Source organism: Microcebus murinus, chromosome 9, assembly GCF_040939455.1.
Source record: "Microcebus murinus isolate Inina chromosome 9, M.murinus_Inina_mat1.0, whole genome shotgun sequence".
Lineage (NCBI taxonomy): Eukaryota > Metazoa > Chordata > Mammalia > Primates > Cheirogaleidae > Microcebus > Microcebus murinus.
In genome coordinates, this window is record NC_134112.1 from 88,880,399 (window position 1) to 88,907,495 (window position 27,097).

Genomic DNA, 27,097 nt, shown 5'->3' on the forward strand with positions numbered 1-27,097 from the left:
TCCTGCTTTAGCCTTCTACAAGTGGCTATCCAGTTTTCCCAGCACCATTTATTGAAAAGGGATTCTTTTCCCCAGTGTATGTTTTTGTCTGCTTTGTCAAAGATTAGATGGCTATATGAGGATGGTTTTATATCAGGATTCTCACATCTGTTCCACTGGTCAATATTCCTATTTCTGTGCCAATACCAGATTGTTTTAATTACTACAGATTTGTAGTATAGTTTGATATCTGGCATATTAATACCTCCCATTTTGTTTTTGTTGCCTAGAATTGCTCTTGATATTCGGGGTCTTCTTTGGTTCCATACGAAGCGTAAAATTGTTTTTTCTATATCTGTGAAGAATGCTGATGGGATTTTAATAGGTATTGCATTGAATCTGTAGATCAGTTTGGGTAGTATAGACATTTTAATGATGTTGAGTCTGCCGATCCACGAGCATGGAATGGATTTCCATCTGTTTACATCCTCTATTTCCTTCCTCAGTATTTCATAGTTCTCCCTGTAGAGGTCTTTTACCTCCTTGGTTAAGTATACTCCTAGGTACTTTAATTTCTTTGTTGCTATTGTGAAGGGTATTGAATCTTTAATTTGGTTCTCAATTTGATTGTTGTTGGCAAATACGAATGCCTCTGATTTCTGTGTATTGATTTTGTATCCTGAGACTTTACTAAATTCATTGATCAGTTCCAGGAGTTTCTTGGTTGAATCTTTGGGGTTTTCTAAATATAATATCATATCATCAGCAAACAGTGAAAGTTTTATCTCTTCTGCCCCTATTTGGATACCTTTAATTCCACTTTCCTGTCCGATTGCTGTAGCCAGGACTTCCAGCACTATGTTGAATAGAAGTGGAGATAGTGGGCAGCCTTGTCTGGTTACAGTTCTAAGTGGGAATGCTTTCAGTTTTTACCCATTCAGTATGATGTTGGCTATGGGTCTGTCATATATGGCTTGTATCGTTTTAAGGTATGTCCCTTCTATGCCTATTTTCTTAAGTGTTCATATCATGAAAGGGTGTTGAATTTTGTCAAAAGCTTTTTCTGCATCTATTGAGAGAATCATGTGGTCTTTGTTTTTGCTTCTGTTTATGTGGTGAATTGCATTTATAGATTTACGTATGTTGAACCATCCCTGCATCCCTGGGATGAAGCCCACTTGGTCGTGATGGATTATTTTTTTAATAAGCGTTTGGATTCGGTTAGCTAAGATTTTGTTGAAAATTTTTGCATCTATATTCATTAGGGATATTGGTCTGTAGCTTTCTTTTTTGTTGCATCCTTTCCTGGTTTTGGTATCAGAGTAATATTTGCTTCATAAAAGGTGTCGGGGAGGTTTCCGTTCTTCTCGATGTTGTGGAATAGTTTCTGCAAGATAGGTACTAGTTCTTCTTTGTAAGTGTGGTAAAATTCGGGTGTGAAGCCACCTGGACCAGGACTTTTCTTTTTAGGGAGATTTTTAATTGCTGTTGCTATTTCAGCAGTTGAGATTGGTCTGTTCAGGGAATCTATTTCTTCCTGATTGAGCCTAGGGAGGCTATGTGTTTCTAGAAATTTGTCCGTTTCCTCCACATTTTCCAATTTGTATGAATGAAGATTTTTGTAGTACTCATAAATTATGTCTTGTATTTCTTTGGGATCAGTTGTGATATCTCCTTTTTTGTTTCTGATGGAGCTTATTAGAGATTTCTCTTTTCTGGTTTTTGTTAGTTTAGCCAATGGTGTGTCAATTTTGTTTATTTTTTCAAAGAATCAACTTTTTGTTTTGTTAATCTCCTGAATAGCTTCCCTATTTTCAATTTCGTTTAGTTCTGATTTGATCTTGTTGATTTCACTTCTTCTGCTGGGTTTGGGGCTGGTCTGTTCTTCTTTTTTGAGCTCTTTGAGTCATTTCATTACATTGTCTATTTGTGATCTTTTTGACTTTTGGTTATAGGCATTTATGGAGATAAACTTTCCTCTCAGAACTGCTTTAGCTGTGTCCCAGAGGATTTGATAACTTGTCTCTCCATTGTCATTTTCTTCATAGAATTTTTTTATTTCCTTCTTGATTTCTTCATTTATGAAGTAATCATTTAGTAGGAGGTTGTTTAATTTCCACGTTTTTATGTAGAAATGTGAGTTTCTGTTAGGGTTGATTTCTACTTTTATTCCACTGTGATCTGAGAAGATACATGGTATGATTTCTATTTTCTTAAATTTCTTGAGGTTTACTTTGTGTCCTAGGATATGGTCAGTCTTAGAGAATGTCCCGTGTGCTGATGAGAAGAACGTATATTCAGTGGATTTTGGGTAAAATGTTCTGTAAATGTCAGCCAGACCCAATTGTTCTAGAGTTTTGTTTAAGTCCATTATTTCTTTATTAATTTTCTGTTTGGAGGATCTGTCTTGTGCCGTCAGTGGGGTGTTGAAATCTCCGGCGATTATGGAGTTGCTATTAATCCATTTGCTTAGCTCCAGTAAGGTTTCCTTTATGAATCTGGGTGCACCTAAGTTGGGTGCATATATATTTAAAATTGTTATCTCTTCTTGTTGAAGTGTGCCCTTCACCATTATATAGTGACCCTCTTTGTCTTTCACTACTTTTGTTGGTTTAAAAACTATATCGTCTGAAATTAGAACTGGCACACCAGCCTTCTTTTGGCTTCTATTTGCTTGGAATATTGATCTCCACCCTTTTATTTTTCGTCTGTATGCATCCTTGCACGTTAGATGTGTTTCCTGAAGACAGCATATACTTGGCCTGTATTTTCTTATCCATTCAGCCAGCCTATGTGTTTTGAGTGGAGAGTTTAAGCCATTCACATTTATTGAGAGAACTTATAGGTAAGGTAGATTACTGTTCATTCTGTTGGATTGGATGTTGTTGCTATGATTTCTGTCTTGGGCCATTGTAATATCTGGCCTTTAATATCTTTGGGTTTTGGTTGTTTTTATATTCGTGGGTTATTATTATGATGTTCCGTGCATAACGCTGTTTTAAGTACTTCTTGTAGGGCTGGTCTTGGTGAATTCTCTGATCCTTTGCTTGTCTGAGAATGTCTTTATTTCTCCTTCATATACGAAGCTTAGTTTTGCAAGGAATAATATTCTAGGCTGGGCATTGTTTTGTTTCAAAAGAGTGAGAATGGGGCCCCAGTCTCTCCTTGCTTGTAAAGTCTCATTAGAGAAGTCTGGTGTTATTCGAATTGGCTTTCCCTCGTATGTTACTTGCTTCTTTAGTCTTACAGCTCTTAGAAGGGCCTCTTTAGTTGATACTTTGGTCAGTCTGATGACTGCCAAAGACTGTCGTGATGTCTTCCTTTTTGCATTGAATCTCCCAGGGGTCCTCTGAGCTTCTTGAACTTGTATATCCAGATTTTGAGCAAGGCCTGGGAAATTTTCCTCTATTATATCTTCAAACAGCTTGTCAAATCCTTGAGTGTTGTCTTCTTCCCCTTCTAGTAACCCTATGACCCTCATGTTAGGTTTCTTCACATAATCCCACATGTCTTGTAGGCTTTGCTCTTTCGTTTCTCTGCTCTATTTCTGTGACTGATTTATTTAATTGGAGGGTGTTATCTTCAAGCTCTGAGATTCTTTCTTCTGTTTGATCTACCCTGTTCTTGAGACTTTCCACTATATTTTGTAGTTCCTTGAATTGATTCTTCATTTCCAGGAGTTCGGTTAAACTTTTCTTCATTGTGTCCATTTCTTTTTCGAGATCCTGGAGGCTTTTTGTGGTTTCTTTGTGTTGGTTATTGAGTTGTTGTTGCAGCTCGGTGAGTGTTCTTATGATCCACAGACTAAATTCCTCTTCTGTCATTTTGGTTGCCTGATTTTGGTTGGTGCCCGTTTCTAGGGGCCTGGGGCTCCTCTTTGGGGGAGAGTTTTCCGTTTGGTTCTTCATATTTCCTGAGTTCGTTCGTTGATTTCTTCCCATATTGATCAGTTGTTGTTTCTTTTCTTTAGGTTTTTGTTTGGATATTCACACGCCTTGTTTAATTTCTGAGCTGGAAGGTGGTGTCTGTGGGTGAGATTCGTCCACTCCCTGTCCTGATAAGGGTGTGCAGGATGCTCTTCCTGTGTCAGTAGGTGGCGCTTGTTTGGAGGAACAGGCTACGCTGTTGTTTTTATGCCCTGTTATCAGTTCTTGTTCCTGTAGAGAGAACTCTAGTGCCTCAGGTGGTGGGTGGGGCCCTGGGACTTCCAGGTGTGTCCTTTTCTCCCCTTCAGTGAGGGCTAGTCTAGGAGAGAGTCTGGGCGGAGCTGGGTTGGGTAAGCCTGCCTTCAGGCAACACCAATGTCGTTAGCAGGGGTCAAAGTTCTGTTCTCTGCTTCCTGGCAAAGCTTTCAGGTCGGGGCCGGCCCGGCTCAGTCAGAGAGTCTGGGTGTGGGGATGGGGCTGTCTGAGACTCGCAGTCTGGAGCAGGCCTGGCTTCTTTCCACCATCCCCAACTCCACAGCTACTGCTGGGCCTCTTCCCGCATGCCATACCACACGCCACCACTCCTCCCCTGGCTGTGCTGCCGGCAGGGAGGTTCCCTACCCACCTGGGCTGGGTGCAGGGCCTCCCTTTGGGGGGAAGGTTGCCCTCTAGGATGCTGATCTGCCCCTGAAGGCACACACACTGCAGTAGTCTGTTCACAAATATCCCTTCTGTGCCCCATGCAATGCGAGGCCTCGGTGCACGGGATGTGGTCTGCAGGTCTGACCTCTGGGTCCCAGAGTTCAAACTATATCCCCACCAGGGAGAGCAGTGCCAGTCCCAATTCACCCACAGGGAGCCCAAGCTGCGTGTATGTCTCTCAACCTGAGTCTGCCCCGTTCTCCTGGGATCACCGTGCCAGCAGCACCTGGGAGGGCTGGCAGGTAGGGAGCTCAGTCTGAGTTCCCCTTAGTCAGCTTTAGGGCCCCAAAAGGGAAGGTCCTGTTCCCTGTAGGTGCCTCTGGCTGGTGGCTATATTGTCTCTCTGTCTCTCTGGGCAGCCTCGGGTAGGGTCGGGGAAGAGGAGGAGGAGGCAATATGGCGTCTGCCGCGAGGCTCGGGTCTGTGCACACACAGGTGCCCCGAGGGAGTTGGGAGCCCGGTGCCGTGTCCACCACTAGCTTACCGCTCACTGGCAGCGGCCGTCGCTGGGCTTATTTCCGCAGGTCTCTCCACTCACTGGGGAGCCCACCAGCAGTCCGGGATGCAGGGGAGGGGAAAGGGCCTATACTTCCCGCTGGTCTCCGGGCTGCTCTGGCGGTCCCAGCTTCCAGTTCTCCTCTGTGACCTCCTCCCATGGAGTGTCCCGTGGTCTCAGGTACTCCTTCCGACCCTCATCCGATGTAGGCTCGTTGTCTTGCTTCTTTCTTCTGATTTCTGCTAGAATCTATCTTTTCTGTAGAGGCACTCTGTCTGGCGGTGTTTCTCATCTGCCTTCTTGTTTCCACCACCCCCCCCCCCCCGTTATGATGTTCTTTAGCTTTGTCTATGGTTTCCTTTAGCTCCTTGAGTGTATTTGAAACAGGTTGGTTTTACGTCTTTGTCTAGTGGTTCCAATGTCTCTGTGATGGTTTCTGTCAAATTATTTTTTTTCCTATGTATGAGTCATATTTTTTGTTTCTTTATATGCTTTAATTTTTTGTTGAAAACCTGAAAATTTGAGTATCATGGTGTGTTAACTCTAGGAATTAGATTACCCTTCTCTTAAGGGATTGATTTTTGTTGTTTGTTGAGGTCTAACATTGTCTGTACAGTGATTTTTCCACAACTATTTTTGTAAGGCCTGTATTCCTATGTATGTTACCGAAGTTTCTGTCCTGTTGTCTCTGTATCAGCTTGTTGCCTCTTGGAGATTGCTTTAAAAAAAATATCTCCCCCTCCCTCTATATATATATTATACACACATACATATACACACACATACACACACATATATTTTTTGAAGTGTGTATACCTTTTTAGATGTCTGATAGGTGCTACCAGAGAGAAGCTACTATAACCTAAGCTACTTTAGCCTAAGCTACTATAGCAAATATAGCCAAATATCTTAGGAAACTGCCATACCAACTAAATCACACCCCAAAATTTTAGAGCACAAGGTCCTTACTGTCCACACTGGCAACAGCCAGCCACTCTAGGAATGTAGGCTGCTATTCCCCATGTTGCAGCAGGACTAAGGAATTGGGGCATGGTAGCTAGTTCTCGTACTACTCTTAATAAAGACAGTCACTTTGGTAATCCTAATAACCTTATCACAGCTAATTAAAATAGCTTCTATTTCCCAATATACTAATACAAGTCCATGTTAAATTTCCCCACATAGGCCAGGTGTGGTGGTTCATGCCTGTAATCCTAGCAATTTGGGAGGCCAAGGCAGGAGGATCACTTGAAGCCAGGAGTTCAAGACCATCCTCAGCAATGTAGTGACACCCTAGAAAAATTAGCACAGGTATTGTTACACATGCCTAGTCCTAGCTACTTAGGAGGCTGAGCCAGGAGCATTGCTTGATCCTGGTTTTTGGCTGGAGGTTGCAGTGAGCTGTGATCACACCATTGTACTGTAGCCCAGGTGACAGAGTGAGACCTAGTCTCCAAAAATAAAATATCCCACTTTGCTCCAAAATGTCCTTTACATCTGTTTTGTTCAAACCAGAATGCAATCAAGTTCTAGAATCACATTTAGTTATTATGTTTAAGTCTTTCTTAATCTAGAATATCTCCTCTTCTGTCTTTATTCCCATTATTTGGGCTTGTTGGAGATAACTAATAGATTGAATTGTAAAATATTTTGCATTCTAGATTTGTATGATATTTCCTTATATGTTAAGTTATTCTTCTAAACTGGATGTTTAATGGCTTGGTTAAATTCAGGTTAAATCTTGATAGGAATAATCTATAGAATATGTATATGAATATTGCATCATCAGGAGGCAAAGAATGTCACATTTGCTAGTAGAATGGTACCAAAGTTCACTGGCCAAATCTTAGTATTTAAAACTGTGTTTTCCCCTTTGGGAACTAACTTGGGGAACCTGTGACTTCAGTTGCTCATCAAGCTTTCGTTACGATTTTTTTTAACATCATTGATGCTAAATCAATGAATCAGTTTCTTCACAAGGGCTGTGAAATGGTGATTTCTCTAATTCTATTGGCTACATCTTTCTGTATGGTAGAGCTCTTCCTCACTAACCAGGCTGCCTAGTTATTTCTTCATGTTATTTCAGGATAATTGTGTAATTCTTTCTTTTTCATTATTAATTTTCAGAGGTACAGAGTTAGGGTTATATTCTTGGCCATTGGTGGCAAAGAATTTTTTTCTTTAAGTATCATATGAACTCATAGATTATTTAAATTAGTATTTGCTGTGGGATGTGACTTTTCTAATTTTTCATGTATGAAAATGAAATTGTGAACATTTAAAAATAACGTAATGAAAACATATATGTATGTGTTACCTATTCTGATTTACATTACAAGTAAAGCTGCCCATAAAGTAAAACAAGCTTTCAGTGCTTTAAAGCTTTCCTCATCACACAAGAGCAAAACAGATTTGTGTCAATGCACGGCACAAACTATTGTGCGGACTATGAGTGCAGGCTGTGGGCAAGGTTTCACGGCTGGTGAGCGCTGTACCAAACTGGTTAAGTGAACAAAAGCAAGCAACAGTACAGTGTACATTGTAGTTAGTTACTTTTTTTGGTAAGAAAAAAATATTTTTGTAGAAAGAACTTCTAGGAAAAGGAAAAGAAACAATAAGTACTAGAAGGATAAATTGGAAACATGGTTTGATTAAAAATGTTTATTTTATAGTGAAGTAGAGTAGGGCAAATGGAATTGAGTGATAAGGATACTTTCTAATGTAGTGTAGGACTTTTGAACCATGTTAATGTTTCGTGTGTTCAAAAAATAAATTTATGTCAAATAAACTCTAAAGGTAAATGAACTAGTGAACCTAAAAAGTATATCAAATTGGCAACTGACATAACAGCATATTGTTGAATTTAAAAAAATTTAAGTTTTATTTTTTATCGAGTATGGCAGTCTTTCAACTAATGTATCTATTCAGTCTTTAACAATGTTTCTACTGGGTTTACCATTCTGGCTAGGCAATTTGTCTTTTTTCACTTAGAAGATATCTTTTGTCTTCTGACTTACATGTGGCTGATGAGAAGCAGGCTAATAGTCTTTTGTCTTTTCATGATAATCCATCCTTTTTCTTTACTTTTAAGACTTTTTGGTTTCTGCAGTTTTAGTGTGGAATATTCAGATGTTAGTTTCTTTTTATTCTACTTGGGATTCATTCATTCCAGAAAACTTGTAAGACTTATTACTTCACTCCTAAAAAAATTTTTTGGTCCATTTTATTTTCTCTCAGTCCATCCTTTTGAGACTCTGATTAAATACTTGTATAGTATAGTCTGTATATATTTATGGACTCTATTCTGTTCCATTGTTTGTATTAATATTTCTGTCCTTAAATGAATACTACCCTGTTTTCATTGCTATAGGTCTATACTGTGTTTCCCCGAAAATAAGACAGGGTCTTATTTTTCCTCAAGAAGACACCCTAGGGCTTATTTTCAGGGGATGTGTTATTTTCCCCTCAAAGCCTCAGCTTGCAGCACGCACAGGATGTCCGGGACCTGACAGGGGGAGCCGACCTTGTTGGTGGGGCTGCCCGCACCTTTCCGGTCACCTCTGGGATAGTAGCTGTCACGCTGGGGCAGAAGAGCAGGGTTGCTCATCGTCTTTACTGTTCCGTGACGAAATGCAGGGGTTGTGCTGCGTAGCCACACCCATCACTAGGTCTTATTTTCGTGGTAGGGCTTATATTGTGCAAATGCTTAGAAATCCTGCTGGGGCTTATTTTATGGGTAGGTCTTATTTTTGGGGAAACACGGTATTCAGGTCTTGCACATATTTTGTTAAAATTATCCCTACTTAATGTAGCTTTTTTTGGTGGATGCTTTAAGATTTTTTACATATACAATCGTATCACCTGTGAATATAAAGAATTTTATTACTTTTTTCCCAATCTGTTTGTATTTTATTTCTTGACTTTTTCACTCACTAAAATAGTTTTGATTAGAAGTGGTGGAAATAGACATCCTTACCTTCTTCCCAGCCAAACCAGAAAACATTCTATATTTCATCATTTAATATTATATTAGCTGTAGGCTTTTCAGAGATGGCCTTTATCCAGTTGAGGAAGTTTTCAGATTTTTTTCCCCTTGGCATATTGAGGTAGTCATATGGCTTTTCTCCTTTACTTTAATATAATGAATTATTTTAATTGATTTGAATGGTCAACCAACCTTGTATTTCTAGAACAAACCCTACTTAATCATCATAATGTATTATGTATTATTGTAATGTATTTCTGTATTTGATTTCTTAGTATTGTGTTAATTATTTTTGTTAATCTTTGTTCATGAGGAACATTGGTCTATGATTTTTTTTTTTTACTTGTAATGACTTTGATTTTAGTACCAGGATAATACTGGCCTCATAAAATAAGGTGGAAATTGTTCCCACCCTCTCTATTTAGAGTTTGTTTAGGGATGGTATTATCTTTTCATGTTTTATAGCAGAGGTCCTCAAATTACAGCCCGCGGGCCATAGGCAGCCTGCTGAGGACATTTATCTGGCACACCACTGCCTGTCCTGCTTAGCAGCTGACTTTTCCTGGGCCTACAGTGGGCATATGTGGAATGTGCACTGCACTCTCCAACAGCCCTCCAAAAGTCTGAGGGACAGTGAACTGGCCCCCTGTTTAAAAAGTTTGAGGACCCTTGTTTTATTTTATTTATTTATTTATTTTTGAGACAGAGTCTCTTGCTTTGTTTCCCAGGCTGGCGTGAGTGCTGTGGTGTCAGCCTAGCTCACAGCAACCTCAAAATCCTGGGCTCAAGTGATCCTACTTCCTCAGCTTCCCGAGTGGCTGGGACTATAGGCATGCGCCACCATGCCCGGCTAATTTTTTCTATATATATCTTAGTTGGTCAATGAATTTCTTTCTGTTTATAGTAGAGATGGGGGTCTTGCTCTTGCTCAGGCTGGTTTCAAACTCCTGACCTTGAGCAATCTGCCCGCCTCGGCCTCCCAGAGTGCTAGGATTATAGGTGTGAGCCACCGCACCCGGCCGAGGACCCCTGTTTTATAGAATTCGATCTAGACTTTGTGGGAAGGTTTTTAATTACAAAATCAATTTCTTCAATGGGTTTGTTAGGTCCAGAGCTGAGAGAGAGACACACACAAAGCCTCATGTATAGCATAATGTTGTTTATTTTGAGCATTTGGGTTCAGGTGGGTGGAGGCTGTAAAAGGCATCCAAGAGAGAAAAGGGAAGAGCCTTGGTTTTTATAGAGGGTTTTTCTGGGGGGAGTGAACAACTGGGCCAAACAGCTGCTGTAATAAATTCTTTTTTATTTTTTTTTAATTTTCGTGTATTATGGGGGTACAAGTGTTAAGGTTACGTATATTGCCCATGGCCCCCTCCCCCCCTGGAGTCAGAGCCTCAAGCATGTGTCGAACCATCCCTGCATCCCTGGGATGAAGCCCACTTGGTTGTGATGGATTATTTTCTTGACAAGCACCTGGATTCGATTGGCTAGGTTTTTTGCATCTATATTCATAAAGGATATTGATCTGTAGTTTTCTTTTTTTGTTGCATCTTTTCCTGGTTTTGGTATCAGGGTTATGTTTGCTTCATAAAATGTGTTGGGGAGTATTCCATCCTTCTCGATGCTGTGGGATAATTTCTGCAGGATAGGCACCAGTTCTTCCTTGTAGGTGTGGTAAAATTCTGGTGTGAAACCATCTGGTCCAGGACTTTTCTTTTTAGGAAGGTTTTTTATTGCTGTTTCAATTTCATTACTTGATATTGGTCTGTTCAGGAATTCTGTTTTTTCCTGGTTGAGCCTAGGGAGGCTGTGTGTTTCTAAAAAATTGTCCATTTCCTTCACATTTTCCAGTTTGTGTGCATAGAAGTTTTTGTAGTAATCATGTATCTTGTATTTCTGTGGCATCCATTGTAATTTCTCCCTTATTATTCCTGATGGAGATTATTAGAGATTTTTCTTTTCTGCTTTTCGTTAGTCTAGCCAAAGGTGTGTCAATTTGTTTCTTTTTTCAAAGAACCAACTTTTTGTTTTGTTAATCTTCTCTATGGTTTCCCTGTTGTCAATTTCGTTTACTTCTGATTTGATCTTAATGATTTCACTTTTTCTGCTGGTTTGGGGGTTGGCCTGTTCTTCTTTTTCTATCTAGCTCTTTGAGACGATTCATTAGGTTGTCTATTTGTGATCTTTTCAACTTTTGAATATAGGCATTTATGGAAATAAACTTTCCTCTTAGGACTGCTTTAGCTGTGTCCCACAGGTTTTGAAAACTTGTGTCTCCTTTGCCATTTAGTTCAAAGAATCTTTTCTTTGAACTTTCCATCTTTGAATCTTTCCATCTTGATTTCCTCGTTTATGAAATAATCATTCACCAGAAGGTTGTTTAGTTTCCATGACTTTGTGTAGAAATGAGAGTTCCTGTTAGGGTCGATTTCTACTTTTATTCCATTATGATCAGACAAGATACATGGTATAATTTCTATTTTTTTAAAATTGTTTGAGATGTGCTTTGTCTTCTAGGATATGGTCAATCTTAGAGAATGACCCATGAGCTGATGAGAAGAACGTATATTCAGTGGTTTGGGGGTAGAATGTCTTGTAAATGTCAGTCAGGCCCATTTGTTCTAGAGTTCCTCTTAAGTCCATTATTTCTTTGTTGATTTTGTGTTTGGAGGATCTGTCCTGTGTGAAAGTCTCTGACTATTATGATGTTGTTGTTTATTCATTTGTTTAGATCAAGTAGTTTGATTTATGAATCTGGGTGCGCCAAGGTTGGGTGCATATATATTTAGAATTGCTATGTCTTCTTGTTGAACTGTACCCTTCACCATTATATAGTGACCTTCTTTGTCTTTTATTACTTTTGTTGATTTAAAAACTAAGTTATCTATAATCAGCACCACCACGCCAGCTTTCTTTTGGGTTCCGTTTGCTTGAAATATTGTTCTCCAGCCCTTTACCACATCTAACCTGCACCCTTGCAGGTTAGATGTGTTTCCTGAAGGCAGCAGACACTTGGCTTGTATTTTTTTATCCATTTGGCCAGCCTACCTCTCTTGAGTGGGGAATTCAAGCCATTCACATTTATTGAGATAACTGATAGGTGGGGCAGATTTCTGTTCATTAGGTTGGGTTGAACTTTGTTGCTTTGTTTTCTCTCTTGAGCCATTGTGGTTTCTGGGCTTTTATCTTTAGCTTTTGAGTAGATTTACATTTGTGAGTGTTTATTGTGCTGATCCATGGGTAACACTGTTTTGAGTACTACTTAAAGGGCTGATCTGGTCTTGGTGAATTGCCTCAGTCTTTGTTCATCTGAGAATGTCTTGGTTTCTTCTTCGTATACAAAACTTAGTTTGGCAGGGAATAAGATTCTAGGCTGGGCATTATTCTGTTTCAGAAGAGTGAGAATGGGGTCCCAGTCTCTCCTTGCTTGTAAAGTCTCAGTAGAGAACTCTGGCGTTATTCAGATTGGCTTTCCTTTGTATGTAACTTGCTTCTTTTGTCTTACAGCTCGTAGAAGTGCCTCTTTAGTTGATATTTTGATCAGTCTGATGACTGCATGTCGTTATGTCTTCCTGTTTGCATTGAATCTCCCAGGGGTCCTCTGAGCTTCTTGAACTTGTATATCGAGATTTTTAGCAAGGCCAGGGAAATTTTCCTCTATTATATCTTCAAATAGCTTGTCCAACCCTTGAGTGTTTGCTTCTTCCTCTTTGGGTAACCCTATGACCCTCACATTAGGTTTCTTCACATAATCCCTTATCTCTTGTAGGCTTTGCTCCTTTCTCTTGTTTCTCTGCTCTGTCTCTGTGACTGATTTATTTAATTGGAAGGTGTTATCTTCAATCTCTGAGATTCTTTCTTCTGTTTGATCTACCCTGTTCTTGAGTCTTTCCATTGTGTTTTGTAGTTCCCTGAATTGAGTCTTCATTTCCAGGAATTCAGTTAGACTTTTCTTCATTGTGTCAATTTCTTTAGTGAATTTTTATTCCGGGTCCTGGAGTCTTTTTGTGTTTTCTTTGGGTTGATTATCCAGTTTTTCTTGCAACTTGTTGAATTTTCTCACAATCCATGCTCGAAATTCTTCTTCTGTCATTTTAGTGGTCTGATTTTGGTTGGTGTCCATTTCTTAGGGGCTGGTGTTCCTCTTTGGGGGTGTGCTTTCCATTTGAGTTTTCATATTTCCAGAGTTCCTTCGCTGATTTCTTCCCATCTGGATCAGTTTTTTGCTTCTTTCCTGTAGGTTTTCATTTGGGTTATGTTTAGTCTCTGAGCCAGTAGGTTGTGTTTGTCGGTGAGATTCGACCACACCCTGTGTGATGAGTCAGTAGGTTCTGTGAAAAGGGTGTGCAGAATGTCCTCCCTGTCAGTAGGTGGCGCTTGCTGGAGGAGCAGGCTACACTGTTGTTTTTGTATGCTGTAACCAGCTCTTGTTCTCTGGAGAGGCACTCTGGTGCCTCAGATGGTGGGTGGGGTGTGTCCTTATTCTCCACCTCAGTGAGGGCTGGTCTGGGAGTGAGTCTGGGTGGAGCTGGGTTGGTTAAGCCTGCCCTCAGGCACCACAAATGCTGTTAGCAGGGATCAAAGTTCTGTTCTCTGCTTCCGGAAAAAGCTGTTAGGGAAGGGTGGAATGGCCCCACTCAGTCAGAAAGTCTGTGTGTGGGGGTAGGGCTGTCTGAGACGTGCAGTCTGGAGCAGGCCTCGCTCCTTTCCACCCTCCCCAACTTCGTGGCTTCTCCGGGGCCTCTGCCAGCAAGCCAGATCTCCCACCACCAGCACCAGGTCTCCCCTGGGTGTGATGTGGGCTGAGAGGTTCCCTACACAGAGTGGCCGCCTGGGCTAGGCACACGGCCCCGCCTTGGGAGGAGCGTTGCCTTCAAGCTCGCTGGTCTGCCCCTGAAGGCACACATACCTCAGTATGCTATTCACGAATATCCCTTCTGTGCCCGGGCAATGTGAGACCTGGGTGCACGGGATCTGGTCTGCAGGTCTGACCTCTCGGCCCTGGAATTCAATCCCTGACTCCACCAGGGAGAGGAGTGCCAGCCTCAATTCATCCACGAGAGCCCAAGCTGGGTCTGTGTCTCTCAGCGTCAGGGTCTGCCCCGTTCTCCTGGAGTCACAGGGCCAGCCGCACCTGGGAGGGCTGGTGGGTAGGGAGCTCACAGTTTAAGTACCACTCAGTCAGCTGAAAGGCCCCAAAAGGGAAGGTCCCATTCCCTGGCGATGCCTCCAACTGGTGGCTATATTGTCTCTCTCAGCAGCCAGGGGAGGGGAGTATGGAGCAATATGGCGCCTGCCGTGCTGCTCGGGTCTGTGCACACAGAGGTGCCTCGAGGGAGTTGGGAGCCTGGTGCTGCATCCACTACAGTGAGGCTTACCACTCACTGATGGTGGCCGTCTCTGGCCTGGTGTCTGCAGGCCTCTCCTCCCACTGGGGAGCCCACCAGCAGTTCGAGATACAAGGGAGGGGAAGTTAACCGCTCCAACCACCCTTGCCGCTGGTCTCGAAGCTTCTTAGGAGGTCTCAGCTTCCAGTTCTCTGCAGCCACCTCCTGTAGAATCTCCCGTAGTCTCCGGTACCCCTCCTTCCAAGCCTCGTCTGATGTATGCTCGTCTGCTTGCTTCTTTCTTCTAATTTCTTCTAGAAACCGTCTTTTTTGCAGAGACACTATCTGGCGGTGTTTCTTGTCCGCCATCTTGCTCTGTAATAAATTCTCTTCAAACAACTGGGAGGGATAAGGAAAGTAAGTTCCTGCCTTGCATTCCATTTCTTTATCTTTCTAGAAGTCTAACAAAGGCTACTGGCCTAGTATACCCCTAGGAAGGGGACAGTGGTGGGTTTTATTAGATTTGGATGGACGTTTGAGAAGGGTGAATTCTTAAAGCTTAATGGGGCTGGGCTATTCAGGTTTTCTATTTTTTCTTGAGAAGGTTTTGTAATTGTGTCTTTTCAGTATCCATTTAATCAAGATGTTCATAATATTCTCTTACTACCTTTTTAAGGTCCATAGAATCTATAGGAATGGCCTCTGTTTTTATTCCCGATTTGGTAATTTTATCACTTTTTCTCTTGATTAGTCTTGCTAAAGGTTTATTGATTTTATTAATTTTGTTAAGAACCAACTTTGGTTTTGTTGATTTTTTTTTTTCTATTTTTCCATTTTTACTTATATCAACTTATTCTTTCAGGCTAATTTGCTCTTTTTCTAGCTTCTTGAGATAGAAGCTTAGATCATTAATTTAAAAATCATTCTTTAACACATGGGTTATTTGGAAGTAAGTTGTTTAATTTCCAAATATTTGGAATTTTCCAGATCTGTCACTGATTTCTAAATCTCATTATGGTCGTGGAATGGATTTTGGGTGTTTTTAGTTGTTTTAAATTTATTTAAACATGTTTTATTGCCCTGTATGATCTTGATGAATAACCGATTCACACTTAAAGAATGTGCATTCTGCTACATAATTGGATGTTCTTTAAATGTCAATTGAATCAAGTTATTTGATTCTTTTGTTTGATTCGTAGTCTTTTTCTTTTTTTTTGAGACGGAATCTCACTTGTGTGTTGCCTGGACTAGAGTGCCGTGGCATCAGCCTAGCTCACAGCAACCTCAAACTCCTGGGCTCAAGCAATCCTGCTGCCTCAGCCTCCCGGGTAGCTGGGACTACAGGCATGCACCACCATGCCTGGCTAATTTTTTCTATGTATTTTTAGTTGGCCAATTAATTTCTTTCTATTTTTAGTAGAGACGGGGTCTCTCTCTTGCTCAGCCTGGTTTTCAACTCCTGACCTTCAACAATCCTCCTGCCTAGGCCTCCCAGAGTGCTAGGATTACAGGCATGAGCCACTGCGCCCAGCCTGTTCTATATCCATACTGATTTTCTGTTTACTGCACTATTGATTATCAAGAGAGGAGTGTTGAAATCTCCAACAATAATGTGAATTTGTCTGTTTTTCTTTTTTGCTATGTCAATTTCTACATGATATGTTCTGAAGCTCTGTTAGGTATATGTGCTGTAACTGTAGTAGGTTTGTTGTCTCATGCGCACAGCAAGTCAATATGCCAAGACACTGGGTTGCATCAGAGAAAGAGGTTTATTAATTGTAGGACCTCAAATTTGTCTTCTAGAGAGGTTTGGGGCTATGGATTTTAAGGGTTTTGGAGGGGGCCCCCAAAGATTGAAGTGTGGAGATTATTGATTGGTTGAGGAGTGTAGGGTGAAGTCATGAGACAGGGAGATGAAGAAACTGTTTTCTCACTCTGGTGGTCTTCCAGCTGTTCCACTGGAATTTAGGATCTGAAAATTATCTTCAGCAATTCTTAAACCAAAGCTGTCTTTAGTCAGAGATCTTATCTTTAAGAACAGTAGGGGTACAAATTCTTAAAAGCCTTATGATTCTTATGTCAGAAATCCTATATATAGGAACAATAGGAATGCAAACGTTCAGTGTCTAGTGCCATGTGACCAGAAAGTGGGCCTGAGTTTAGCCTGATTGATTACTTATAACTCTGTTTCTTTCCAGAATTCTTGTTAACACTGTGAAGGTTAACATTTAGGATTATGTCTTTTTGAAGAATTGGCCCCTTTATCAATATGTAGTGTTTTTACTTTTTATCTTTGGCAAGAGTCTTTGTCCTGAAACCTACCTTGTCTGATCGTATTATAAAGTCCTCCAGGTTTCATGTGTTGAAAGAGGTTCACTGTGTACTGGTTACCATTTCAGCTCACTGAATCTTGAGCTGCACTTTTACTACTTGCTCAAGTCTAATGAGTCAGAGCACTCATACACAAGTTACATGAAGCACTTTTATTACTTACAGATAGGCAAGGGACAGTAGAAGCCTAGGATTCATTGCAAACTGGCCCCCCAAGGCTCTGGAAAGCTGTTAAGGGTGGATGGACTGTGCACCACAGCTGAGGGACCCAGGAAAGCAGCCCACCCTGGGTTTTATGCCCTGGGGCAACATGATTCTCTGGGCTAAAGCATTGAAGGATATCCTGTTTGGTGGGGAGCGAGGGTAGAGGAACAGAGACCAGGCTGTTTGTTATCAAACCAAACTAGGGTCCACTGGGGTCCCTTGCAGCCGAGCCAAACACTGGAGTTGCAGCCATGCAAGGAGAACAAGTAGCTAAACTTAGAACCCAAACTCCTATATCACTAGGGTTTTTAAAGGCAGGTTAGGCAAAATTGCAAATCAATATGTGGAGGCTATACATTGGCCCCACCTGAAAAGGTGGGATATCCTGAAGTGGGGGAGGTGGGGGGGCAGGGGATTGTCACAGGTGAATTTAGAGATTCTTAGACTAGCAGAAAGGAATATTAAGGCTCCTCAGGGGGAAATTTAGAACAAAGAATGGCTGAACACAGTTCATGTCCTTCATTCCCCTGTATGTGCATTTTCCATCCTGTGGGGATTTCTGAAAAACATCATATGTAAGGATGCTATCTTTTAGTTTCCCTAGGGAACTCAGACTCTGGTTTGTGTGGAGGGCCATTGTTCTCATCTGGTTTCCCATTTACTTTTCAAGGCCGGTCAGGTTCCCAGAACTTCCAAAGGAACTCAAGATTTTCCTTTAGTTCCATGCTTAGGGGGCTTGGCAGGCCTCTCAGAGTGGTCCTTACTCAGTCTCTTATTCTAGCCAGTTCCTCCTGTCTTGGGATTTTGCATTCCCAGCATATTCTACAGTCACTCAAAATAGGGAGAACTGGCTTAGTACAAAGCTACCTGGAGAACTGTCCTGCCATATGCATATGGTTTGAATGTGAGCCTGTTAACTCCAGGTTTTTTCTTTAACCTATCTATATTTAAGATAGGTTTTTTTATAGACAGCATTTACTTGGGTGTTTTTCTTTTATATGTATATGTTTGAGTAGTGAGCCATTATGATATTGACAGGACCATGGACAGAGCACTATTTTGCATTATACAGATCCTCTCCTTTGTCTCCCAGGGATGTAGGAATATTGTTTCCTGACTGGTGGTGCTCCATCTCATGGTTCTGTCATTCAGCTCTCTCGTGTCTGTGATCTACAGTGTGTAAAAAGAGACTTTAAATCCACATCTTTTCCATGGAAATTGGCAAAGAGATGCCAGCCATTTCTAGCACATAATGTCAGAGCATGAGCCCTTCATTATGCTTAGGTTTAGAAACTAAAACTTCACAAAAAGAAGACAGGAAATTATAGACAGGAAATTATAACCACATCTCAAAACCCAAAAGCTTGAAATGTTTAATTTGTAGAAAAATAACAACAGATCCTAGTAAGTTAAGTCCAGTTACTTTTGTAAGTATATAATTTATGGTCCATCATTAATTTTCTACATCAGTCATGTGTTTTCACCTTATAATTATCTAACCATGTTTCATGATTTTAGTAAACATAGAAACTAGATGAGTAAAGAACATTAACCTCAATAACTTTTTGAAATATAAAAAATATGACACTGGAAGTATTCTAACTTAATTAATAAACAGTTGATTTCCTTGTTTAGCTTGTGTCCTGCACATACTCTGTATTCATACCTTTGGCATTGGCAAAAAGAAGCAATTTATAGTATTCCCACTCTTCCCAAGATGGTATGTCAAAAGAATCACCTACCTTACCTAACATTGAGCTACAGTTAATACATCGCTTTAATGACAGGGATATGTTCTGAGAAATACCTTGTTAGGCAATTTCATCATTGTGTGATGAAATACATCATAGGGTGTACTTACACACACCTAGACGGTATGGCCTACTTCACACCTAGGCTATATGGTGTAACCCATTGCTCCTAGGCAATAAAACTATACAGCATGTTACTGTACTAAATATTATACGTATTCCAGAATGAATGTTTTAAATAAAAATATACTGTAGGCAATTATAACATGATAGTATTTGTGTTTCTAAACATATCTAAACCTAGAAAAATATGACATAAAAGTAAAACATGTTACACTTCTATTGAACACATATCATGGACAGAGCTTACAGGACCGGAAGTTGCTCTAGGTAAGTCAGTGATAAGTGGTGAGTGAATGTGGTAGCCTGGGATATTACTGTAGGTTTGTTTACACTGGCATCACCACAAACACATGAGTAATGTGTTATGCTATGATGTTACCACAGCTAAGATGTCACTAGGTGATAGGAATTTTTCAGTTCCAGCTTAGTCTTATGGTATCATCATCGTCTATGTGGCTCATTGTTGACTGAAAGATAATGTGGCTCATGACTATATTTACTGTATCAAATATGATACCTGGTTTTTCTTATACTGAAAAGGGCTTGGGAATGAAGTTCTGGTAGAGATGTAAATTTGGGATTCACTACTATTTAGTCTCAATTTTCCTTATTAGATAAAAGTATGTCTGACTCAGAATTTATTTGTAACCTTAGTAGACCATACTTTGAGGAAATCAGGTGAAAGATGTCATGCTGGTCCTCATCTACTTGATTCATAAAGAGTCTACTGTTGTCATCTGATTTTAATAGGAGGTTACAGGGCTTATTGCATAGGTTTATCAGGTACCAGCTTTGGTTAGACTATTTATACACATTTACTTGTATATTCCTTATAGCAATCCTGCCTCAAAGTTGTTTAATGAATGTGAAATACTTGAACTTTTATTTTGAAATAATTATAGGTTCATGAAAAGTTGCAGCGAGATCCCATGTATCCAGTTTTGCTATTGATTACATCTTACATACCTATAATACGATATCAAAACAAAAAAGTTGACATTGGTACTTTAGTGTGTATAGTTCTCTGCCACTTCCTCACGTGTAGATTTGTGTAACCACCATCACAGTTAAGATAGAGAACTATTCTGTTACCACAAAAAGCTCTCCCTCGGTCACAGCCATCCTTTATCTGCTCCCTGTCCCCTTTCCTATTTTTAGGGAAATCACTGATCTGTTCTCCATCTCTATAATCTGGTCATTTTGAAAATATTATATAAATAAAATCATTCATAAGTGATCTTTGAAATTGGCCTTTTCCCACTCAGAATGATGCTCTTAAGATCCACCCAATTTGTTGTATAAAATAGTTCCTTTTTATTGCTAGTAACTAGTATTCTATGATATGAATATACCAAGTTTATTTAACCACTGATTTATTTAAGGAGATTGGGGTTGTTTCCTATTATTTGCTCTTAATGAATACAGCTGTCACAAATGTTTGTGTTTAGGCTTTTGTGTGGACTTATTTCTCCTGCTTGCCTAGATGTGAGATTGCTGAGTTGTATAATAAATGTATGTTTAGTTTTTAAAGAAACTGGCAAATTGTGTTGCAGAGTTGTACCATTTTATATTCCCACTGTGACTATATAAGAAAAGCAGTTTCTCTACATTTTTGCCAGTGTTTGATATTGTCACTACTTTTTATTTTAGCTGTTCTAATAGCTGTGTAGTTATATCTGATCATGGTCTTAATTTACATTAACCTAATGGTTAGTGACACAACATCTTTTCATGTGCTTATTTGCCATGTGTGTATCTTCATCAGTGAAACGTTTCTTCATGTCTTTTGCCTGTTTTCTAATTGTTTATTTTTTTATTGTTACATTTTGAGAGTTCTTTTTAGATATGAATCTGTTGTCAGATATTTGGTTTACAAATATTTTCTCCCAGTGTACATTTATCTTTTAATCCTCTTCACATAGTCTTTTTGCAAAGCAAAAGTTTTTAATTTTCATGAAGTAAAATTCATTAACATTTCTTTAAGAAAACTTGGAATGTTTAATATGATCTTCAATGGAAGCATTTTTGGGTGGGGGGGACATGGAGATGACACAGAATCTTGCTCTGTTGCCCAGGTTGGAATGGAATGCAGTGGCATGATCATAGCTCACTGCAACCTCCAACTCAAGTGATCCTCCTGACTCAGCCTGTTGAGTAGCTAGGGTTACAGGCATGCACCACCATGCCTGGATAATTTTTAAAAATGTTTTGTAGAGACAGGGTCTCACTATGTTGCTCAAGCTAGTCTTGAACTCCTGGCCTCAAGTGATCCTCTAGCCTTGGCCTCCCAAAGTGCTGGGATTACATGTGAGTCACCACATCCAGCCAAGGTTTTTCTTTTATGGAATTGTATTTTTGGTATCATGTCTGCGAACTCTTCACCACGTCCTAAGTCCTTAAGATCTTTTATATTTTCTTCTAAATAGTTTTATGCTTTGCACTTTACTCTTCTGATCTACCTTGAGTTAAAATTTTTATGTAAAGTGTTAAGGTTAGGTTAAAGTTCAGTTTTTTGCCTGTGGGTACCTAGTTGTTCCAGCATTATTTGCTTAAAGTACTTTTTTTCTTCAATTGAATTGCTTTCACACCTTTGTCAAAAATCAATCTCACTGGTGTGGGTGTATTTCCGGGTTCTGTTATTGTCATTCATCTGTGTGACAGTCCTTCCCAATACTACTCTGTCTCTATTACTGTATCTATATATTAATATTAGTCTTAAAATTGGGTATAGTCATTCTTCTCATTTCATTCCTTTTCAAAAATGATTTAGCTATTCTAGTCCCTTTTCTGTTTAATATAAAATCTTTGAATAATCTTGCCTGTATCTATAAAAAAAATCTTTCCGAGATTCTGATAGGAATGCACTAACATATACTTGAATTTGTGGACAACTGACATGTTTATAAATGTTGAGTCTTCCAGTCCATGAACACAATATATCTCTCTGAGAATTTAAATTGTCTTTAATTTCTCTCATCTGCATTTTATATTTGTCAGTGTAAAGATCCTTTGTCAAAAATCAGTTGATCCTACTTTTACAGTCTATTTTAGGTTCTCTATTCTGTTTTAATTCAACTATGTTTCTGTCCCTTTTTCACTAACACACATTCCTGATTACTATAGCTATATAGTAAGTCTTGAAATTGAGTAGAGTGATTCCTTCACTTTATTCTTCTTTCACAATATTGATTTAAGCTATTACAGTGCATTTGTATTCCTATATAAATATTAAAACAATCTTGTCTATCTACAAAAAAGTGTTGCTGGGATTATATTAGAAGTTGTTTTAAACCTTATAGATCATATTAAGGGGAATTGATGTCTTTACTATATTGATTAGACCAGCCCATAAACACTATCTCTTCAGTTATTTAGATCTTCTCTGATTTCATCAGCATTTTGTAATTTTCGGCATACAAGTCTTATGCATGTTTTGTTAGGTTTACAGTTATTTCATTTTGCTTAGAACCAGTCAGTTACCATATATTTACAGGGCTATTCAAATTATCTATTTAATACTGGGTGAGTCATGGTATTGTGTGCTTTTCAAGGAATTGGTCCATTTTACCAAAGCTGTCACATTTATGTTTGTACATGTTCTTAGTTTTCCCTCAGTATCCTTTTAATGTCTGTCTGGTCTGTAGTGATAATATCCCCTTTTTGTTGGCAAGTTGTGCCTTTTTCTTTGTGAATCTTGCTGGAGGTTTGTTGATTTTTATTGACCATTTCAAATAATCAGCTTTTTGTTTCATTGACTTTACTTTAAGTTTTCAATTTCATTGACTTCTGCCCTCAAAACTTCCTACCTCTACTGCAAGATGGGGGTTGAAGTCTGTGTTCCCTACTCTGCCTTCACTGACATCTGGATGGGGAGGGACTCCTCCTTATTGGTGGGTGAGGATGGAAGTTTGGCTCCTATCAGCAGTATAATGAAAATTATGTATACTCCATCTTTCTTTCCTGTGAAATGCATTGTGACATCTTTACAGATTTTAAAAATTCTTTGCCAGTATTTTGTTTTAGACATATCTTCCAGTTTGTGGCTTGTCTTCTCAATTTATTTATGTTAATATTTTGACTAGCTGTAGTTCTGTAACAAAGTTGAATATATTAATCTTTCCCTTATAGCTCTTGTTCTTTTGTTTCTTAAGAAATTTATTCCTGCTCCAAGGTCACAAAGATATTCTCCTATATTTTATTTTAAAAGTTTTATAGTTCTTAATTCATTCAAAATAATTATTTTTTGGATCAGGTAAAGTTGTGATCTAGTTTCATCCCCCACCTCCCAACAATAGTTTCAGCAACATGAAAAGTTCATCCTTTTTCCCACTGGTTTCTAGTGCCATATCTGTCATATACAAAGCATGCATATATGTAAGCCTGTTTCTGGTATGTATATTCTATTTTTATTTACCCGTACATAAATATCACACCATTTTAATTACTATTTAGCTTTATAGTAAGTCTTATTAATAGTTCATTAAATATGAAATGTCTGATTTCTAATCAAGTGCTTATATCTCAAACAAAAAGCAGTATAATTAAAATATGTGCCTAAACTACCAACACAGTTTTGCCTTTTTTTTTTTTTTTCTTTGAGACAGAGTCTCACTCTGTTGCCTGGGCTAGAGTGCCGTGGCATCAGCCTCAGCCTCCCAAGTAGCTAGGACTGCAGGTATGTGCCACCATGCCCGGCTAATTTTTTCTATATATATATATTAGTCGGCCAATTAATTTCTTTCTATTTTTTAGTAGAGATGGGGTCTCTCTCTTGCTCAGGCTGGTTTCAAACTCCTGACCTTGAGCAGTCCTCCTGCCTTGGCCTCCCAGAGTGCTAGGATTACAGGCGTGATCCACCGCGCCGGCCCAGTTTTGCCATCTTAAGGGTAGCTTGTCTTTACCAGCAGCAAAGAAGCCTGGAGAGCGAGTGGTGATGAAATCGCAAAACGTGTTTTCCACAGCTTGTTGAGAATTGAATATTTTTCCCTTCAAGAAGTGTTCCAAATCCTGGAAGAATGTGTAGTCAGTTGGTGCAAGGTCTGGTGAATACAGTGGTCGTGACAAGAGTTTCCAAGTCCAGACTCTAGTTTGGGCAGCTTTGTTTGCACGACATGTGGTTGGTTGACTATTGCCTTGCAAGAGGATTGGCTTGTCTCTATTGGCCAATCTCGGCTGCTTAATCACAAGCATCCTCATCATTTCATCCAATTGGTTGCAGTAGACATCTGCTGTAATGGATTGACCAGGTTTCATGAAGCTATAGTGGAGAATACCAGTACTGGACTACCAGACAGACACCATTAACGTTTTTTGATGAATATTCAGTTTTGGACTGTGTTTTGGCACTTCATCTTTATCCAACATTGTGCTGAACACTTGTGATTTTCAAAAAGAATCCATTTTTCATCACACATAACAAAATGGTATTGTGACAGCAAAAAAAGGCTTTGAGACAATTTCTCTTTTAATTCATGTGGAACCTATCTAACCAGCTTCTTTACCTTGCCTATTTGTTTCAAATGGTCCAATATTATTGGAATAATGTCAAACCTCTTTACTAATTCACGCATAGGTTAAGATGGATTCACTTTCAGTACAGCTTTCAGCTCATCTTTATTCACTTTGATCTCAGGTTGCCCGCCCACATGGCTCATTTTCAAGATTAAAATCACCAGAATGGAATTTCTCAAACCATTGATATACTATGCATTCATTGGCCACATACTTCCCGAACACTTAGTTGATATTTTGAGCTGTCTATGCTGTGTTAGTTCCATGTGGAAGCTCATATTCAAAAATAACTCGAATTTTTTTTACTTACCCAAGGTTTCATAAAATTGTTCTAAAAAAATTTGAAAGATTATCAATCACAAACCAAAGCATGCGTTTGGAAGACTGAAGATGTACCTTCACAATAAAAATAAAACAAATGTCAAAGTGAAATGTCAGAGATACCAACTGTCAAACTTAGTACTTAAGGAAATCAGACATTTCATACTTTATAACCTGTTTGGTAGGTGTGTCCCCTTAGCTCATCAAAATTTTATTGAAATTCCTGTTGGGGTTGTTACTAGAACTGTGTTGGGTCTATAGATGTTTGGGGAGCATTGGCATGTTTACCATCACAAACATGTTTTCTTCATGATTTAAATGTTTTTAAGTGTTTTAAAATATAGCTTAACATGTTTCTTCACAGTGACATTACACAACCTTTTAAAATTTATCCCCAAGTACTTAATATATTTTTGTTGCTATTGTAAAATGGAAATATTTTAAAATTAATATTTGTATATACAAATGAAATTAGCCTTTAGATTACTTTGTAATGTAGTTCGTTGTTATGCAGTTAATTTAAAAAATATATCTGGGAACCTTATTGTGGCCTCTTTGACATGAATTATGCATCAGATTTATATTAAATTTTAATTCATTCATAATTATTTTACCTAGCGCAATGAAAGATGATTCTTTTTTTCAAAGAATAGTATCTATCTTTGTTAAAAGGAAACACAGTATAGTGTGATTCTTAATCTTCTGTGGAGATTTTAAATAAAATGAGTATTTCTGTTCTCTACTTGTAGAAATCCTGATTCTATAGATATAGAAAACTAGAGCTTCTTGTTCTTTTAAGAATCTCTTATGTGGTTCTATACATCCTTGTTTGAAAACCACTGTTCAGAGAAGTTGTTAAACAGTAAAAACAGCCCATGGGGGGATATTTGTTGGGGTATCTCATTTAGAAATATAAGGATTTCTAAATGTGCATAATTTAGAAATATGGGCATAATTTAATATATTTTGTGTGAGTATATATAAATAAAGTTCACATATGCTTTTTGTCATGTAACAGCAGGTATGAATTTTAAAAAAGAATGTAGATATTGTAAAAGAACCCAGTCACAGCTTGGAAGAGATGTGTTGGTTTAGTACACAGTATGTTTGTATTAAAACTTAGAATGCAATTTTGTCTTTCCCAGTTGGAGTCATTCGATGCCCAGTTTGCAGCCAAGAATGTGCAGAGAGACACATCATAGATAATTTTTTTGTGAAGGACACTACTGAGGTTCCCAGCAGTACAGTAGAAAAGTCTAATCAGGTAAGTGTATTAAATCTCATATCTTTTGCCTCTTGTTGGTAAGGCAACCAAAAATGCTGGAGGACTCTAAAATGAATGGAGCCAAACCACAGGCCATTAATCTATAAAATTTGTGATATTTTAAAAGGTATATAATGAAAAATTCAGTTAAGAAATAAAACAGTGCCAATACTAAAGCCCATGATTACATCCCACATTCCCTGTCCCCTCCACAGAAAACCAGTAGTTTGTATTTGATAGTATTTAATTTCTTTGTACTATGTATTTCTAACTAGACTTTTATTGTGAACTCTTTTTCATTTTTTCTATTTTAATAAATTCGATAATGATACCCAAGAAAAACACCATGTCTTTGACCACTAAGGTTTTTACATTCTAAAAAAAAAAATGTTGTCTTTCAATATGGTATTAATTTGAAAGCCTCATTTGGTAGCATTGTCCAAGGTGTTGAGTTTAGAGATCCAGGGTGTTTTTCTTTCTTTCATAACTCACATGTAAAACATTTTGATGGCCTCTTAAATGTAGATGTCAGATCCATCATGGAAGATGTGTAGTACTCCAGCAGGGGTTAGCTATGCTGAGATTAGTTCTGTAGCATGTGCAAAGTTTGGTTATTAGTCTACTTTTGGATCATGATTCATTGATTTTTTTTTTTTTTCCTCTAGATAACTGCTTTAATTTGGAACAGAAAATCTGGGAAGGAACTTAATCTGTTTAGGAAAAAATTATTAGCTATGTTTATGAGAAGTCTTTTTAGTAATCACATAGCTAACTTCTGTACTTGTTTCATTTTCAGCTTTTTGTTTCTTGGGGCAACTATAAGAATTTAGGGTTCACTTTAAATGTGCATAGCCACTTCTAACTAAAACACTATTTTTTATTGTTTTAAAAGTATCCACAATTTTACTTAACCCCTCTGGAAGTTCCCGTCTGAGTACAAATGATTTTGTTTTTGTCTTCCAGTGTGTTATATCTATCACTTGGCTTTAACCGTGACATATTTACACTAGATATTCTTTGTTAGTCATATTACTGACCAGTTGTACTTCATCAGATGAACTCTAGTAGTTCATGTGCATGCTTAATCTAGAAAACTTGAAAGTAGCATAAATAATCAATAAGGTTATTGATGGCATGAAATGACAATAATAGGAGATGAGAATTGAAGGCATTCTAA

General features: G+C 38.8%; 1 protein-coding gene across 3 annotated transcripts in view; it reads left to right on the forward strand.

The window, feature by feature from the left end:
• TRIM24 (tripartite motif containing 24) overlaps positions 1-27,097 on the forward strand; it is a 113,853-nt gene that overhangs the window by 26,045 nt on the left and 60,711 nt on the right. For all 3 annotated transcript variants that reach the window (XM_012742702.3, XM_012742700.3, XM_012742701.3), the window contains exon 2: positions 25,802-25,920. In XM_012742702.3, coding sequence (XP_012598156.2) covers positions 25,802-25,920 — 119 coding nt within the window. The remainder of the gene's footprint in view (positions 1-25,801; positions 25,921-27,097) is intronic.